Genomic DNA, 20,550 nt, shown 5'->3' with positions numbered 1-20,550 from the left:
TTCTACAGCCTTTGGACCAAATAGTAACTGCAAAATCGGTAGTTTGTTATAATTTCAATGCTTGCTGTTTTCCAACTTATCGCATTTTATGTCGCGACAAGAAGGCTAAGTTTTAGAGATAATTCCATAATCTACATTCCTCGACGACTCGGAGCCACAATTTTTAAATATCTATCATGGGAAACTCGAAGTCATGGCCGTTCATAATAGAGAGAGAAAATAATTTATTTCGCTAACTCACTTACAATAATGGCTCTAGTCTATTGCGTATTAAATTTACTAGTATAACTTGGGAAAAGGCCTGAATTAAAGAGAGTGCCCGGCACAGGGACAAGACAGTAATATGCGATGCCAACTTCGAAAAGAATTTCAAGTTCCCGATCAATATTAAATCTAAAAATCAACAATTCAGTTCCTAGTTGGATTAATCTATTTTACAATTCAAAGCCAAGCAATATCCCTTGAACAATATAACACATCATATTGTTCAATCTATAATGATAACAGCTGATAAATTTGGAAATTGGTGAACTAGAACCCCATAAAATGGCGATTTTGCAATGCATCACGGGATTGTGTCATGATCTGTATTTATAAACCTTGCTTTGAACACAACCTCCGTAAACAAAGCCATAGTGCATTCTGGTGACGTCAGCACAGGTGGGGCTCCTACACCAATAAAAACACTAGCTGATATAGATCAGCTGAAATAAACAAATTTTTATTGGTGTGCTGACGTCACCAGAATGAACTATGGCTTTGTTTACAGAGGTAGTGCTTTGAAACAGCATAATAAATACAAGGTATGGTTCGCGAAGTAATATTGACGGTATTGCAAAAACATCAGGCTTCAGAGACTCTAGATCCCTAGATGGAGGAAGCTCCCTAAAGAGCTTCATTGAAGAAATATCTCAACAAACAGAGATTCTTAATGAATGAGAGAGTTGCAACGTATCACCAACAATGAAAAGAGCATGTTGAACGAATGTCAGCTGATAAGATGTTTTGCGCTAAAAGGACGTAGATCCAAAAAGCTCCTTGTGTATCTTTTCGGATGCAACACGTTGCTTTTGAGAAGATACAAAAGAGAATCTGTTGTTTATGATGGAAATATACATTAAAGCTCCTTGTGTATTCTTTAGGGTGCAACACTTTGCTTTTGAGAATATACAAAAGAGAATCTGTTGTTTATGATGGAAATATACATTAAAGCTCCTTGTGTATCCTTTAGGGTGCAACACGTTGCTTTTGAGAAGATACAAAAGAGAATCTGTTGTTTATGATGGAAATATACATTAAAGCTCCTTGTGTATCCTTTAGGGTGCAACACGTTGCTTTTGAGAAGATACAAAAGAGAATCTGTTGCTTATGGAAAGATACATTGAATCTCCTTGAGTATGTTTTCGGATGCAACACTTTGCTTTTGAGAATATACAAAAGAGAATCTGTTGTTTATGATGGAAATATACATTAAAGCTCCTTGTGTATCCTTTAGGGTGCAACACGTTGCTTTTGAGAAGATACAAAAGAGAATCTGTTGTTTATGGAAAGATACATTTTCAAAAATGTTTGATGTTTCTGAACGAGTTTTATTGTAGTCTAGTGGCCCTACGTCGATAGGCTAAGCTACAGTCTGGGACTGACTGTACATACGGTGAATTTAATTGGTGATCGCACCTACGGGTGTGATCACAATGAATGCCTATACGTGTAAGTTCGCGTTAGATCATGCATGAGCCGAAAAAAAATCTGAAAAACTGAATAAAACTAGTCTGGAAGCTGTAGTGTGAGTAGTTTTTGAGAAAAAAGTTGAAATATGCAAAAAATTCAAGTATAAAAACACAGACTTCTACGTTTGATGCCCAATAACTTTCTTTAATGACCAGTAAACAAATAATTTTTCGCAATAAAAATTGTAGAGAATTTAATTCTGAAAAGAATGATGTAAGCTGTGTAAACTAAATTTGAATAAAAGTTGGATAAAATGTATTCTTATGTAGTACATTACACCACAAAAATTTGCTGTTTTATGAGGAGAAGACTAATAACTCATAAGTTGTAGCTGATTGCAAATAAAATATTCGGTTTTTATGAAAAGTTTTTTTATATGAAAGTAGCATATCTAAATGACATTAAACTTATACCAAAAGACTAGTAGATTATGCCATTAAGTGTGGAAGGAAGCTCGAACAGAAGTAGATGATCTCCTATGATTCCTGCCCAAATGTTTACTGAAAACTGATGTTGTGGAAGATTGGGATTGATGGCATGAGGATTCTCAGCTGCCCAAATATGTTAGTTGTGGACGTTAACGATAGCTGTTCTTGTAAAGTGTGCCTCGTCGGTAAATAAAACGGTTGTTAAAAAGTTTGGGTAAACAAGTTTTACTAAAAACCATCGGCAAATACCAGCATGGGGAATACAGTCTCGTGGCAATAGAGTATGAACTTTCTGGAGGTGGTATGGATGTAATTGTTGCTCTTTTAGTATCCTCCAAATAATAGATTGATCGACATTAAACTGCACTGACAATTCTCTTGTGTTCTTCACGGGATGTTCATAAATTTCATTAAGAACTTGTTCTTCTAACTCAACAGTCATAGTAGATCGGGGTCTGCCTGCATAAATGTGCTCTTTGGATATCAAAGAATCTGTCTCAGACAGACGTTGATGAATAGTGGCAAAAAACCTTGAACTTGGACATACTCGGTTAGGAAAGTTCTCTTGATACAAACGTCTTGCTTCAGTACTATTACAGTAGTGTCCCATTCCATACATTAAATGCATGTCAGCTAATTCGGAGTATGAATAATGTCTAAAATTACCTGCCATTTTTTGAAAAGTTAACACTCAACTTAAAAGCAAAGTGAAATGGTTACAAATAACTGGTTAATAGGTTAAACAAAAAACACAGCGCGGCTACAGTAGGCCTAACTTACAGTTTGTTTTTTTGTTTAACAGTGAGCTAAAATATTTCTGAAAATAATTTTCAGCTGATAATTTCTTTTAAATATTTTTTTATTTAAAACAAAATAAATAAGCTGTTTTGGAACAGCAGTTCTTAAAATCAATGTTCTATTTGCAATCAGCTACAACCTATGAGTTATTAGTTCTCTCCTCATAAAACAGCAAATTTTGTGGTGTGATGTACTACATAAGAATACATTTTATCCAACTTTTATTTAAATTTAGTTTACACAGCTTACATCATTTTTTCAGAATTAAATTCTCTACAATTTTTATTGCGAAAAATTATTTGTTTACTGGACATTAAAGAAAGTTATTGGGCATCAAACGTAGAAGTCTGTGTTTTCTACTTAGATTTTTTGCATATTTCAACTTTTTTCTCAAAAACTACTCACAGTACAGATTCCAGACTAGTTTTATTCAATTTTTCAGATATTTTTTCCATATGAATCCAGCATAGGTTTTTCAAAAACTAGTCCCCAAACAATTCAGCATCGGTGTATTTCACCAGAGGAACTGAATTCCGGGCGAAATCTTTCACCCTGTATAGCTCGCTAATGAAGCGTTTATGGATATATGTTTATAAGAACTTTTTTCTTATTTTCACCTCTACTATCACGTATTAAATTATTTTACCATAATTATGAATTACCCTGTATACAGAGTGATTCAACCGGAAATTTTTGAAAGTTGTGTTGGTAGCCGTGGGCGATTGCTACTACTGAATAACATATGCTAGCCTGTCAACAAAACATTGCCATTTAGTTATCATGGATTCACTACATCACACACTGCACGAATATCAATGGTAGCTGTACACCAATTGTTTGGGGAACGTGTAATTTTGAGAAATTGTAACATTTGTAATTTTGAGAAATGGTAACATTCCATGGCCTCCCAGATCCCCTCATTTGACAGCGTTTGATTTATTTTTATGGGGTCACCTTAAAAGCAAAGTGTTCCTTAGTCGACCTGCAACAACGGAAGAATTGAAAGCCAATATTCGAGAAGCGATTTTAGAAATTCCAGTTGTTATGTTACGTCAAACCATGGATTATGTGACGAAGAGACTACAAAAATATTTCCGTAGAAAAAGAGCATACCTGCAAGATTACATCTTCAAAAAATAAATGTTACTGTATTTATTCTAAAATGGCATTCTTTTTACTATTAAATGATATGAAAAACAGTTATTTAAATATTTGTTTTTCTTGAAATTATTTAACTTTCAAAATTTCCTGAAACATCCTGTACCTAATAAAAAGTTAAATGAATTGACTGAACTCACATTTATCACCAAGCGAACCCCGATCAGCCAACAGTCGACTGGCGATCAGACCGTGACCAACCAAACCGAGTAATGTGCAGAACGGATCTATGTAGTCTCTGTACTTTGGGTAGAGACCGTACAATCCATACTGCAGGCGCTCCTTCATGAAATGGTTACCAAGTAGCAGAACAGTATCTCGAATCTATCATTAAAAAAGGAATCATAAATGATATTTGCAGCAATATTTGATAACCGATAAGAATATTATTACAGAGAACATGACAGGATTATACAGAGTGGCCCATAAGCACTACCTCCGTAATCAAAGCCATAGTGCATGACATATGGTTGATGGTCAACGTTAGTAGACAGAAGGTTGATCACTCACAGGTGTAAGATTCCAAGTGGTGGGGGGAACGCCAGCATGACGTCACGTGTAGTAAGAATGTGGAGTAGCCACACTGAGCATGCAGTTTAATCGCTCAAATACATCTTCGTTTAATCTCCTCAAGATTGAACTGGAACTGTAAAATTCCATACTTATAGCGAATGAATCACCGATTCTAATGATGTTGGTAATATTTCAAGTTCTTTCAACTTGTATGAATAAAATGAAGTTGAAAGTTTTTCAAGAATCTAAAAACGTGACACGAAAAAATTAATAAGCTGGAAAAGCGTTAGTAGAGAACGTTATACTATTATAATTTCAGATTAACCAATAAAAAAATCTTGATAAACCAATGCATTACAATAAACCGATCCCAATAAATCAGATGCATTTCATTCATATAAATGCACTGAACACAATATGCTGGTATCGAGTACATGTTCTACGAGAATCAATATATCTCATCCCCGAAATTCACTAGCTGATGTACAGCCAAACTACAAAATATAAACACGACCTAGAAGATGTAAAAACCTTAAGGGTTTGAAAGGGAAGGTTAGGAGGTGGGGCTTTTGCTTTTAAATGGCAAAATGCTTGTATTATCTAAATGTTTTGATAATTATTGTAAAGCAGAAACAGAAAGCTTGCATGTCAGAAAATGTTGGTGTTTTATAATTTGACTATACCGTATGATTTTCAAGAATGCGATATTCTGCCTACTCTGTACTACAGCCTACGTCACGGCTGCAGTTCCCCCAATCCAATTGCTTGTCAACTTAAATACTATAGATGAGTGACCAACCTTCTGTCTACAAACTTTGGTTGATGGTAACGTCAGCACAGGTAGGGATCCTACACCAATAAAACACTAGCTGATATAGATCAGCTGAAATCAACACATTTTTATTGGTGTAGGAGCCCTACCGGTGCTGACGTCACCAGAATGCACTATGGCTTTGTTTACGGAGGTAGTGCCATAAGTCGGTTGACACTAGAAATTTTTAAGGTCAGCTGTTTTTACAAACCAAACCACAGCTGTTTAGTTTTGTTTACCACAGTTTAGTTTGAGGTTATGTTTGATGGTTATTCGTCATAGTGTGTTCATTGTTATTCGATAAACAATTAATATAAAGTTAACAACAGAACAGCGTGTCAACTGACTATAGGCCACTCTGTATATATTGTATCAAACTGGTGGAATATCCTATAAAATTCGTCTAAACTTGTTGAGTGATGGTAGCTTGACCTAGATTTTGAGTTGGACTGTAGTATAAATTTGGAAAGAGACAGTTTGGGGCATAAGCTTGTTGTGCCTTCTCAAATAAGTGTTTTAATTGTGCATGATTGAATAAATATATAAATAAACATTGAAATGGATGATTTTTATTTTTAAACTTCTTTATGGTGTCATAAGTTTACATAGCATGTGAAATTTACAACGCATTATATTATAATTCACAATAAATGTATGACAAAGTACGAATATTTGGAGCACACTAATATGTTCTTTAATATATAATTTACTATAGAACTGCCTAGAATTATAATAAATAATATTTGTTTATTCAACACAGTAAATGCAATAGTGTAGGCTAACTTGACCAAAATATATTTAGGTAACTTAAGAGTTACCAGTTACATATATACTGTTAACTTAAGTGTTATTACTGTTATAACTCAAGTGCTATATAAAGCTAAGTTTGCCATGATTAATATTAAAATAAACTAATAGATAGATTCAGAATCTCAGACGCAAGAAGTTCAATGTTGGTGCCTTGAAAGAGGAGGACTCTTCTCAGAAATTCAAAGACTGTGTCCGGGATAATCTGCGAGTTGAAGAGGATGAAGATCCATCTGGGATGTGGAGAAGCCTAAGGGATGAACTGGAAAGGATTGCAGAAGATGTTATAGGAGTGGAAAGGCAAGAACAGACCAAAACATGGTTTGACTACGAATGCCAAGAGGCAACAAACAAAAAGAACACAGCCTATAAGAAGATGCAGCAGAGTCGAGGGACAAGGAGTACAGCCGAACAGTATAGAGCTATGAGAAGAGCTGGAAAGAGGATACATAAGAAAAAGAAGAAAGAATGGGAGAAGAAAGAGCTGGAGATCCTAGAAGCTGCAAGAGATAGGAATGAAACAAGAAAGTTTTACAACAAAGTTAATATTGGAAGAAAGGGTTTCATGCCAAGAACAACTTTGTGCAGAGCAAAGGATGGTGAACTGCTGAGTGAGCCGGGGAAAGTTTTGCGAAGATGGAAGGAGCACTTTGAAGAACTGTACCATCCTGCAATTCCACTGGAAAGGCGGATGAAGAGGTAACTATCAACACCGACCTGGCAGAACAACCCCCTCCATCGGTGCGGGAGGTCCAATTGGCAGTGGAGAAGTTGAATAGAAACAAGGCACCAGGAGAAGATGGAATCCCAGCAGAACTTCTGAAAGATGCTGGAGATCACCTTGCTGAACAACTGCAAAAAGTGATCCATAAGGTGTGGGTGACAGAGCGGATGCCTGAGGACTGGACAGTAGGACTTATCTGCCCGATACATAAAAAAGGGGATCAAATGGAATGTAAGAATTATAGGGGCATAACCCTTCTCAACACTGGGTACAAAGTATTTTCAAACATTCTGTTTGCTAGGCTCAAACCGTTAGCAGAAAGGTGTGTAGGGAAGTATCAGACAGGATTCCGCTCCGGATGCTCTACAATAGATCAAATATTCTCGCTGCGACAGATTCTAGAGAACGCTCATGAATATAAAATAGGAACCTCCCACCTCTTCTTGGATTTCACCGCGGCCTATGACAGTATCCTGAGAGTAAGGCTATTCGAAGCCATGGATGAATTTCAATTCCCAAGGAAGCTCATCAACCTTACAAAAGCATCCTTGTCTAAAGTTGTATGCCGGGTGAAGATACAAAACCATCTGTCGGAGCCTTTTGAGATGGAGGCAGGGCTGAGACAAGGAGATGCTCTTTCATGTTTGTTATTTAATATAGCTTTAGAAAAAGTCATTCGTGAGTCAAAAGTCAACACTGAAGGGAATATTTTTTATAAATCAACCCAAATTCTCGCGTACGCAGACGACATTGATATCATTGGAAGATCGGTGAATGATATGAAGGAAGCCTTTAAAAATATTAAAAATGCAGCATTGCAAATGGGCCTTCACATAAATGAAAACAAAGCAAAGGTCATGATCACATCAACGAACCACAACATCGGGGAGAGGCTTCAGATGAATGATAACTGTTTTGAGGTTAAAGATGATTTTGTATACCTGGGCTCCCTCGTCGATGGTAAAAATGAAACAACAAAGGAGGTGGAAAGGAGAATTCTCCTGTCCAGCAGATGCTTCTATGGTCTCTCCAAGTATATAAAAAACAAAGTGCTGAGCAGAGCCACAAAGTTTAAAATATATCGTTCGCTAATCCTGCCAGTACTCATGTATGGCAGTGAAACATGGACACTGTCAAAAAAGACGAGAGCCAACTCAAAGTTTTTGAGAGGAGGGTACTGCGAAGCATCTGTGGTGGGATAAAAGTGGATGAGACCTGGCGGAGAAGGAAGAATGAGGAGCTCTACCAAGTATATTGTGAGCCTGATGTGGTCAAAATGATAAAAATTGGTAGACTGCGATGGGCTGGCCACCTTATTCGGGCAGATGAGACCTACCCACCAAGGAGACTCATGCTGTACAGGATGGAAGGGAGGCGAAGACCAGGAAGGCCAAGACTGCGCTGGATGGACGGTGTTGACAAGGACGCACAAGTGATTGGAGCCAGAGGTTGGAAAGCGAGGGCGGAAGACAGAGACGAATGGAGGCGAATACTGGAGGAGGCCAAGACCTGTTGCGGGTTGTAGCGCCACTGATGATGATGATGATGATGAATAGATAGATGCTCATCAGTTGCCACTTGAATTGAGCTTATGATGATTAATTAACGCGAATAAATATATTCAAAAAGTATATCAAACAATAAATAATGTTTCATTTTTCCCCAAACTACAAATTGTACAAAATAAGAAAGTCAGGGTGAAAAATAGGTAAATATTACAAAGAAATTGTAAAAGATATTTCAAAGTTGATAATTAAAAATAATAATCATCAATAATAAAGGCGAATGAAACAAAATAAATGTGAATGAATAAGAAATACATAGTGTTAATCTGCTTCTACATACCGTGAGTAAAACTAACCTCATTATGCGATAGAATCCTCTGTTCAGTGGCGAATTTGCAAAGACCTTCCTTCATATGAGCCATGGTCATGTTTGGTCTGAACCGATAGCAGGACAGGGCTTCCCAACAACTCATACCACACGTCTGGCGCGATGGACTGTGTCTCGCTCTGTTCCAGAGTCAGCGTGATCACTTCCCCGTAATGCTCCGGGAAATCGAACATCATCAGTTGACACAGGTGTTTCCTGAATACCTGGATAAGAAATATTGAAATTTATAAAAAATTATCTTAATAGGGCTACTTTAATTGTTTAATTATTATAGAAATAACTAGTACCCTTAATAATAAACTTAGGGCCAGTTGCACGTCCGTCTGTTAAAAATGGACATTAATGTCGATTAACAAATCAGCGTTAGTTTTACGGATTCATTTCTGTTCCACCAAGATCGGTTAGTTTTTAATTCCGATTAAGTTTACCGGTTAACTAACCAAGATTTTAACGGTTTTCACAGTCCGGCAACACTGTAATATAACTGACAAAATAATTAAGGTTACGTTATTGAAGCGGTGAATTTGAAACTGAAAAAAATATAAACAAACGAGATCATAATATGATCTCCCATACCATAATATATGCCATATTATGGTCCAATATTATTAGACAAAGAAAAAATTAATTTGATTTCAATTCTAATAAGAGAGAATATTTACATAATAGAAAACTGATAATGATAAGTATGCTTTAAGGTAAAAATGAGGTTATGTTATTGAAGCAGTGAATTTGACCATTCAATACAGAGGCATGCGCACATGCGCCATGAAAATGCTCTGTCTATCGCCAGTGTTAAGCCCCTTCTTTCTAAAAATGGCATTCTATCCGTCATTAATGAGTTTATCTATCAATGTTTGAAGGATATACATCAGATGCAGGATAGGCTACCAAAGAGCAATGACATTCACAGTCACTTCACAAGAAACCGTGAGAGTATATATATACCAAGATGTAGACTTGAAAAGTCCAAGTCGAGCTACCCTGTGATAGGCTACAAATTCCATAACTTGCTACCAACTCAAGTTAGATCCTTGCCGAATAAACGTTTTCTCCAAGTACTTAGATCCTGGTTGATTGTGAATCAATTTTACTCAGTAGAGGAATTCATTGCTGCTGATCACAACACCCTAGTCAATTTAATATAATGCTTTTTTTTGTCTATTGATACCCAAGTACAGGAGACTAAATTATCTGATCTAATTGTAAATTTGCTTTTACTGATCTGTTTTATTTTATTTATTATTGTCTATTGTATGTATTGTACCTGTGCAATTTATTGTATGTTTCTTCAATGTGAATTGTGACTTGGCTATATGTAACTTCTATGTTCAACTGGCCCAATAAAAACTTGAAACTTGAAACTTGAAGTGCTATGCTGCTAACATACAACAGATCGTATGAAACTAACAACAAAATACAACAAAACTAACCTCAAAAATCAAAATCTAATTTTGAATACTAATATCAGCTAAATACACTTCTCTATTTTATTAATGAATGAAATTCATTCATATATTTAGCCCATACTTTAAATTTTTTAGTTTTTTTACCAAAAACTAATTGGAAGACAGCTAGTCTTAATTTAATTCCCCGTGAATGGCCTGTTAAAAATCTTTTACGTCGATTAGTTTAACCAGCGTTATTTTTCTATTTTTACCTTTGTGCAACCAAATTTTCCTCGTTTCAACTAATCGCGGTTAAAATGGTGCCAACTAATCAGAATAAAAAATTGTTTATGCCGGTTAGTTTAATAGGCGTTATCGCTTGAAATTTCTGTTTTGTGAAACCAAAATGCATCAGTTAGCACTAATCTCGATTAAAGTACAGCATTTAATCGTGATTAAAAGTTAACCGACTTACGAAAAACTGGGGGTTTACTTTGAAAATTCATAGAAATCTTATTAAACAAGGTACAGAGCTGGTTTTGGTGTTGTTTCAAAGGAAAACACTTCAAGTTTTGTTACCTTAAACTAAAGATGTTCTATGTGACTTCCGTTGGTTATCCTGCAAACATCCCACCAATAGTCGATCTCTTCCCAGACTCGCACTAGCATTTCGGGTGTAACTTGCTCAACAGCAGCGCAAATCCTTGCTCTAAGTTCAGGTAGAGTGACTGGCAAAGGAAGTACGTACACCATATCGTTTATGAAACCCCATAAGAAAAATCCAGCAGTGTTAGGTCTGGGGGAACGAGAGGGCAATGTAATTGGCGCATTACGGCCAATCCATTGATTGGGAAGCGGTCATTAACAAAATCCCGTAAGTCAGATAGTGTGGTGGTGCGCCATCTTGCATAAAGAGAACATTTTGTTCTCGGCCATCCTCATCGATCTGTGGTATCAAAATTTTTTGCAACATATCAAGGTACACTAAGCCGGTTTTCAAACCAAAACACACAGCTAGCCTACTCGGGTCCAGTGAAGGCAGCCATCTTTGACACAAGGTCTATAAATAAAGGTCATGACACTCATGTTCCTTATGGAGCGGCCATTTTATGGGTTCTTTATGGCGGTACATTTGAAAATCCAATCTAATTCAATTTGCTCGTAACAAAATTGTGCATTTTAAAAACAATATTCTAGTTCAGATAATAATGTGAATTCAGGTTTTCAAATTTTTTAATAATGAAATTTCAATAATGAATGCTTTAATTATCCATTTATTTATTATTAAAAATTGTTCTTATTCTTGTAACTCAAGGATTATGATTCAAAAGGCATTGGGACAAGACAGAAATATGCGAGGCCAATTTCAAAAAGAGTTTCAAGTTCCCGATCAATTAAATCTGAAAATCAACAATTCAGTTCCTAGATGGAATCTAAATATTATTATTCTGTCGGAATAATTTATTTATTTATTTTTTTACAATTCAAAGCCAAGCAATATCCCTTGAACAATATTACAAAAATACACATCATGTTGTTCAAACCATAAATGATAACAGCTGATAAATTTGAAAATTGGTGAACTAGGACCCCATAAAATGGCGATTTTGCAATGTATCACGGGATTGTGTCATGACCTGTATTTATTGACCTTGCTTTGACGTAACTGCCGCTAGCGCTTGTGCGGCGCGACCAGGCACAAGCGGACAATGGGAGTCAAAACTTGGAGGGTTTTCCTTTAAAACAACACCAAAACCAGCTCTGTACCTTCTTTAATAAGACCTATACGAATCTTCAAAGTTGTGAAGTCATTTTTGAATCACTCGGTATTATATTTAACAATTTAATTTTTTTCCCAATCGTTCCCAAAATTTGTAATAAATTAGTTTAATAGGGCTACATGAATTGTTCAATTATTATATAAATATCTAGTGTTCTTAATAATAAGCTTATCAGTAAAATCTATTATATTATATTGAATATTTAATTTTGTTCCCAATCGGTCTACGAGTGTATTAGAGCCCTTGGTCCAGATAAGAGTAAAAAGCAATTGGAATAACTTACTTCGTGGATCATCAGCTTATCTTCAGCCGGAGTTTTCCCAGTTGTACTTAACGCTTTCATAGAGAGTTGAATCAACTCGGTTCTATCACTCAATCGTGGTTTCTTTGACGGCAGCCATCGGGGTAAATCAATCTGGCAACAAATTAAAATTTATAATATTCATCAATACAATCCTAGGCAACTAGGTATCATCTAGCAAAAACGATGAAGGACATCACTAAATATTCAGAGAGCACTGTTTATTTTTTACATATGAGGTTTCAATCGTTGATGAGTATTTTCATTGATGCTGCAACTAGGAACACCATAGCAATAGTTATTTGTGCAACTAGTGCGCAAAGTGACAGTTTGCTGCACCGAAAGAAACGTTTACGCCCGAGCCGTAGGCGAGGGCGGAATGGTTTGTTGAGTGCAGCAGAGGGAACTTTGCGCACGTATTTCACATTAAGTTTTTCCTACAGTTACCATTGAATATGAAAAGTGGGTAATTATGGGTAAAATTGCCTGAAATGCATCAAATGTTTTTCTGTGTAAATTTTATTATTGATAAAAACCTTAATCCTAGAATCCTAAAGTCCTCGTTGTCCTTGGTTATAATATATAATTAATAATGTGCTCGTTGTGCTTCGTTGCACCTCTGCTCACTATAGCAGCCCAGTCACTGTTACCAACTTCATTTTGATTTTGCTGCACTGTTGCTCCATATAAACCTACTAACTATTTTGCGTTGCCATGTTGCAAATCTGGAGTGCAGAAAAATTTTTCCCGCACTAGAGCGGAAAAGTGATTCTTTGCTTTCTGTAATCAGTGCAGCAATGGCCACTTTTAAACGTAACTGTAGGAAAAAATTTGAACATAATCGTTTCAACTTGAAATAATATAATAAGCTTTGTAATAAGTGAGTAATAGTAGATCTTTTTTGAAGAAGTCCTTTTCAAGAAATTTCCATAAAGCCTGGGCTTCATTAGTAGAGTTAATTGTAGAGTTCACTGGGCAAGTACTAACTATCTTGTGAACTCTCCCCAATGAAAACGTTCATGGTACAGTGGAGTACTAGTTTTTAGTAGAGAAGAGTGGGATAGCATCGTGGAATAGTACTCTATCACTAATCTTGCCTTCCCCCACCACCGCTTCTCACTCTACTCTACCACTACTTTGCTAATGAAAACAGTCTCGAGCTAGTAGAGTCGTGCCTAGTAGAGTTCTGTTCACTTTACGTACTAGTATCGGGGACCGAGCTTCGCTCTGGAGTACAAAAGCATGAAAAATGTATTACGAAAGAAGAAATTATAATAACATTCATACAGAAATGTTCCATCTAATAACAGTAAATTGAGATTAATTCTCAGAGGAATGCAAAAACTTCCCTCACAAAGGCCCAGTTGCACAAATGCCGGTTAAATTTTAAACCTGATTAACTTCACGTGAACCAAATCAGAGAAGACCATTTCAAAAAGATGGATCTCCTGGAATTAATCAGGATTGAAAATAACCTGGCTTTTTTGCAACCGGCACTAAGTACTTGATTGAATGATTACAAAAGTTCAACAGCTGAGTCATAATTTTGACAAAGTCCCACACACATGAACTTGCTCACTCACTTCCATCACCAACAGACGACAAAATAATTATTATCAGCTGTTTTTCCATGGATGAATAATAATTACCCTTTTAATGTCCTTCAGCGAGTTTTCTCAGGGATAAGACCTAGTGCAATGAAATATTTATATTATAAAAAGAGCTGTGAATAAGAAATAGTGAGTAGGTTTTTGATTTTGTATTCAAATTTTTTAAATAAGTGCAATATTTCTAAAGTTTTTAATTTATTGTGATTCATTTAGAGCATAAAATCAACCTTCAAAATTCAAAATTTTAAATCACCATTTCTAGACCGAAAATCAAGTGACAAAGCAGTGTGTGACTATATAACCTTATCTTTTGGAAAACATTAACATTTTATCAAAATTTTTGGAGAGAAATAGTACAGGCTTAGCCTAGTTTTTCCTCCAATGTCATAATTGTATTATGATTATAGTATATTATACAATAAATGAATAAAAATAAACAAATAAATAAACCTACTATGTTCTGAATTTCGTGAGAATCGTTAGAGCCGTTTTCGAGATCCGGTGAAATACAAACATCTAAACATCTAAATATATAAACAGAAATTGCTTGTTTAATAGTAAAAGATAATAATTATGATCAAATAATATTATCATCTAGCAGACTTGGTTCACGTCATGTCAAGTCGCGTCACGTCTCAATATGCGACTTGCCTTAAGCCTGCTTTTCACTAGTAGAGTTAGTGGTCGAGTAACTGGCAAACTAACTCTACTGAGCTACCTCTACTCTACTTACTTGGTCGAGTAACTGTTCCCACTACAATTGAAAATATCCTATACTATTAAACGAGCAACTTCTGTTTATATATTTAGATGTTTAGATGTTTGTATTTCACCGGATCTCAAAAACGGCTCTAACGATTCTCACGAAATTCAGAACATAGTAGGTTCATAATATAAAAATTCGATTGCACTAGGTATCATCCCTGGGAAAAACTCGCTGAAGGACATTAAAAGGATAATTATTATTCATCCTTGGGAAAACAGCTGATAATAACTATTTCATCGTCTGTTGATGATGGAAGTGAGTGAGCGAGTTCATGTGTGTGGGACTGTGTCAAAATTATGACTCAGCTGTTGAACTTTTGTAATCATTCAATCAGGTACTTAGTGCCGGTTGAAAAAAGCCGGGTTATTTTCAATCCTGATTAATTCCAGTAGATCCATCTTTTTGAAATGGTCTTCTCTGATTTGGTTCACGTGAAATTAATCAGGATTAAAATTTAACCTTTTGTGCAACAGGGTCTTTGTGAGGAAATTTCTTTCATTCCTCTGGGAATTAATTTCAATTTACTGTGATTAGATAGAACATTTCTGTATGAACTATGAATGATATTATAATTTCTTCTTTCGTAATAAATGTTTTATGCTTTTGTATTCCAGAGCGAAGCTCGGTCCCCGATATTAATGTTTACACGTGCTAGCTTCGTCTTAATGTGAACATTACAATATGATCATTTAATATTAACTCATCTAGCAGACTCGAGTCATGTCGCGTCGCGTCTCAATATGCGACTAGCTTAAATCCATTCAATATACAGCAAACTATAAACAGTGAACCATCAAATTATACCAAAAATTGTTCATAATTGAATGTGTGAATAAAGTAGTACCTTCGTAAGTAGTACAAAGGTGAGATCGCTGGCCTTGTCTGACATAGCAACTGTGACCAGATTGGAGTAGGCCTGGATGAAAGTGGGAGGAGAGGCAATGGATGGGTTGAAATGGGGCGCTAGCAGACCAGTCAGCTGGTGATTCTGGAGAACCGTGTTCAGCAGCTGAACACACTCGCTTTCATCACAGCTGATGAACGTCTGAAAGTCAATTAACACTTAATTTAAAAGCGAATCAAATCACATGCAATGCCAAATCAATAAACAACATTTTACGCATCAATATAACAGTTTGTTTATCCTTCCGGCAGTCGCGCTGTTGTAAAAAGTACAACAGTGTCAGTTTTTTGGCTGCACAAAACTATTGAATGGGGTGGTGTCAGTGAATGAGTCACCTATGCATTCCAAAACTTTCTCCCCATCACTCCACTGAGTTGCCGAGTATCAACCGAGCAATGGTTCAGTCTTTAGGTGCCATTTAGTCGCGACATTCCATAAGTCGCACTGTGCATAAGATAGGGAAAGACTGTATACAGGGACCAATAACACAGAATTGGTGGCTTTGCTTGATGTACCTTATTAGGCTATGAAATGGTAATCATCCAAATGTTCATAGAGGTAAAATAATGCTTAAGGGGAGTTGGATGCTTATGTATCAGTCAATAACATTTGTCAGTGGTTCACCAGCATCAATCTGCATCTGCATCAAACTGTTAGAATGACCTTTTCAAATAGTGTATGTTGTATTGGTTTATTGCTGGATGATGAGTTTGTTTCAGAGGTTGAAGTGTGTAAATTTTTAGGTATTCATCTGGATTCTAGTCTTAACTGGCATTCTCATGTGGATCATACTTGTTCTAAACTAAGTTCAGTGATTTTTATTTTAAGAACACTATCCCGCTATTGTACTTTCAATATACTTAAATGCATATATTTTGCTTTATTTGAATGTCATCTGAGAAAAGGAGTAACAGTTTGTGGCAATTCTTCTGAAAGAAATGTAAGAAAAATATTCACTTTACAAAAAAAACCATTAGATGTATGTGTAAACTGACGAGATATCAGTCCTGCCGATTTTATTTTAAAATTAAAACTATTCTCACATTTCCATCTTTGTTCATATACAAGACTATCCTTAGCACCGTTGATAATAATTTTCTACCCACTAATAGCAATATCCACAGTCATAGAACAAGAACTGCTAATAACTATCATTTACCTAATGTTAATTTAGCGATAGCAAAGAAAAATCCATTTTATCAAGGAATAATTTTTTACAATAGGCTCCCAAATGAAATAAAATCTATTAAAACAAATAAAAATATATTTAAAGCCCAATTAAAGAAATATTTATTGAATGGTTGCTTCTATTCCATAAAGGAATACATGGACAATTAGTGGATACATTTCAATAATATTGTGTACTTATCAATTAATAGCTGTGGTTGATAACTTATTGTACTTGTGTGTTTTGTACTTTGTGACATTGATCATTTTCATGTATTTTATTTGTTTTTATAATTGATGTTTGCCATATCTGTAATTGTACAGCTTTTTATGCATTAAACATACCCTTCCCAGCGATTCAATGCAGGTTGTAAGCAACTGTTTGATTGGAGGATAATGACTGGTTGATTCATCGGCGAATAGGCTGGTCAAATTGTAGAAGAGTGACACGCCCACTTCACGTACTTTAGTCAACAGTTCGATGTCTCCCACACGACTCAGCTCGTTTGCTTCATGGTCCAAAGCTCTGCAACAAGAAAACTTGTAAAACAAAATCCGAAGTTATGAATTCAAATACTTGCCATAACATCATAAATTACAAAACACAAAACATTAAACAAAGTGAAATTCATTTAATAATTTAGAAGAATTGCATTAATAACATAACATATTATATAGATTGGTTCATGGTTCAGGTTTCTTGTGTCTTTCTTTAGGATGGAAACTTAGTGGGACGACGAAGTAGAGTGTATCAGAGAGGGTAGCTGAGAGAGTTTAATGTATTTGATTGAGTCAGAATAAAGTGGAGTTTTAAGATCATGGTCAAGGTCCAAGAGTATCAGAGAAGGTAGAATAGAATAGAATAGCTGCCTTTATTTTTTATATTAGGTAGCACAGAGTGTTGAGAATAATGTAATGTATGAAAATAATACATGAGTTCAAATGAGTCAGAACATATTGAAGGCATTTAGAGGTAGCTGATTTATTTTTGTAGCTCATTGATGTAGCTGAGAATGCTGGCAATGATAAATGTATCTTTATTAATTCATACAAAAAGTACATCATAAAAATTATAGGGAGAGAAAAAATAAGGTAGCCTTGTGAATGTCTCTGCTTTCTTCTACCTTCCACCCTACCTTTGTCGATCCATTATCCTATTGTTTATTGTTTAGGAAGGGACGGATTCAAGGATCCAAAGGTTCAAAGAACTCCACACGTCAACCAAAGCTTATTGTGTTCCCAAGTAGTATGTTAGTTAGGCAAACCAATACCTATGTCCTTTACAAGAACCAGGAGTTTTTCCCTATACTAGCATTCCATTCATCACCTGGTTGCAATCCTTGTCACAATCCAGTGTGATATGCTTGGCAGTCTCTTCAGACTAATTAATCCCCGTGACCTACGTGAGTTCCACTCCTGGCCTTCTTTGTAGGTCCTTCCGCTAAAGGAAGGGGCGGCCAAGTTGCCTCTAGGGCGCCCGGCCACGTGTCTAATTTTTCACCCATCACTGGTCTCTTGGGTTTTTTCTTTTTGCCCCTCCGAAACTTCGCAGGGTCAAAAGCCTTACCTCTCCCAAGAAGTTTTACCTAAATGGCTACCCTTCTTTGAACAATGGTAAGTTTTGGCCTCTTCACCCACAAACTCGTGACCTACGTGAGTTTCACTCCTGGCCTTTTTGTAGGTCCTTACGCTGAGAAAGGGGACGCCAAACAGCCTCTAGGGCACCCGGCGCCCGGCCATGCTCGACTCAACCTCTTGACCAACATATGTTCCGGGAGTTTTGCCCATCTCTGGTCTCTTGGGTTTTTCTTTTTGCCCCTCCAAAACTGCCCTGATGGGGAAGATCCCGAGGGTTTGAAGGCAAGGCAACTTCTGGAGTTACGTTGAGGTCCATTTTAGTCGCATCCTACGACAAGCATGGATACTGTGGGTGAAATCTGGTTTTCAACACATTCTTGAGTACGATGATCGACTCAAAGCTCCCCCAACCCACAGGTGGTTTTGACCCCCTAAGAGCGAAGGTAGAGTATATCAGAGAAGGTTGCTGAGAGAGTTTGAGTAATGAATATGTCTTAATGTCTCCGATCCACCTACTCTATATCCTACCTACGCCGCTATAATATGATCTGACAGATTTGAATACACGTATCATTCTCAACACTCTCTGCTACCTTCTCTGATAAACTACTTTTGCCGCTCCACTAGTGTTATGAAAATTTCTGATTGTAAACGATGAAATTGATGAATATGAGCAGTCTGAGAAGTATAATAAGAAAATGAGATAATTTCTCATACTGGTCAAGAAATTTTGATGATATATTACGAATATATGATCTGAACTTTTTGTAAATACGTTTGGAATCGTGCAGTATTGAGCATTAACTAAGTAATATAACGCAATAATTGACTTACTGAGACAGATTTTCAATGAAGACACTAGAGCTACATATCTGAGCCGGAGGAGGCTGCAGAGCATGCCTGAGTACGCCATCAAATTCCATCCTATTAGTTTGCATTTGATGTTCGGCACATTCGTTGAGTCTCGCTTCAAGAACCTAAAACAGAAAATTTATTATTTTATATTTTTCACAAGAATTTCCGAAAATAGTTATTTGTGCAACTAGTGCGCAAAGTGACAGTTTGCTGCATCGAAAGAAACGTTTACGCCCGAGCCGTAGGCGAGGGCGGAATGGTTTTTTGAGTGCAGCAAACGAACTTTGCGCACGTATTTCACATTAAGTTTTTCCTACAGTTACCATTGAATATGAAAAGTGGGTAATTATGGGTAAAATTGCCTGAAATCCATCAAATGTTTTTCTGTGTAATTTTATTATTGATAAAAAACCTTAATCCTAAAATCCTAAAGTCCTCGTTGTCCTTGGTTAATATATAATGTAAAAATTAGCGCGTTGTGCTTCGTTGCACGTCTGCTCACTATAGCAGCCACAGCAGTCACTGTTACCAACTTCATTTTGATTTTGCTGCACTGTTGCTCCATATAACCTACTAAGTATTTTGCGTTGCCATGTTGCAAATCTGGAGTGCAGAAAAATTTTTCCCGCACTAGAGCGGAAAAGTGATTCTTTGCGTTCTGTAATCAGTGCAGCAATGGCCACTTTTCAACGTAACTGTAGGAAAATGGTATTTCTATTCAAACTCACACAACCATATACACTTTTACATGTGTGTATAATGGCCTCACAATATGGTATGTATGCCTCAGAAAGCCCGAAAGAGATTCAACTTGTAACAATTGAAAGATTGATTGATGAAATTTGATTGATTTCAAAATTGATTGAAAAACTTGTGACATAGTCTTGAGATTACTATTGAGTGGAAGGCTTCAGCAAATGGTAGTATAAGAAGAGTCATTACAGAAATAATATATATATATATAACACTACAATAAATTATGCAAATAACTTGAGCCCAGTTGCACCATAGAATGACGTCACATCATTGTGTTGTGATTAATTTTTGGTTCTCCTAGCATTGCTACCATTAGATCACCATCATTTTATGATAGTAAGATACGTTTAGACCTAGTACTTTAAACTGCAAACATAAAATAATATTAACAATTCATTGGCTTGATTCAAGAGGAATCTGGTCAAATATTTTCTTGATGGTGACTAAGCTATTGTCCTGTTTGTTCTAATGTTAATTTCATTTCACAGCGTTCCATTAATTATTATTTACTTAAATTGTTATTCTCATTCTTATTTCTATTCATTTATTTTATTTGCTCTATTTTCTACAATCTCTATTAT

General features: G+C 36.1%; 1 protein-coding gene across 1 annotated transcript in view; it reads right to left on the bottom strand.

Moving 5' to 3' along the window:
- Positions 1 to 20,550, bottom strand: part of LOC111052502 (ectopic P granules protein 5 homolog) — a 117,723-nt gene that overhangs the window by 31,883 nt on the left and 65,290 nt on the right. The window contains 8 exon segments of the mRNA XM_039435062.1: positions 4,256 to 4,439; positions 6,964 to 7,166; positions 8,311 to 8,558; positions 8,879 to 9,066; positions 12,316 to 12,447; positions 15,554 to 15,754; positions 17,126 to 17,306; positions 19,193 to 19,335. Coding sequence (XP_039290996.1) covers positions 4,256 to 4,439; positions 6,964 to 7,166; positions 8,311 to 8,558; positions 8,879 to 9,066; positions 12,316 to 12,447; positions 15,554 to 15,754; positions 17,126 to 17,306; positions 19,193 to 19,335 — 1,480 coding nt within the window.

The sequence above is a fragment of the Nilaparvata lugens genome, chromosome 8 (assembly GCF_014356525.2).
Source record: "Nilaparvata lugens isolate BPH chromosome 8, ASM1435652v1, whole genome shotgun sequence".
NCBI classification, from domain to species: domain Eukaryota; kingdom Metazoa; phylum Arthropoda; class Insecta; order Hemiptera; family Delphacidae; genus Nilaparvata; species Nilaparvata lugens.
This window is presented reverse-complemented; position numbering and strand designations above follow the sequence as displayed.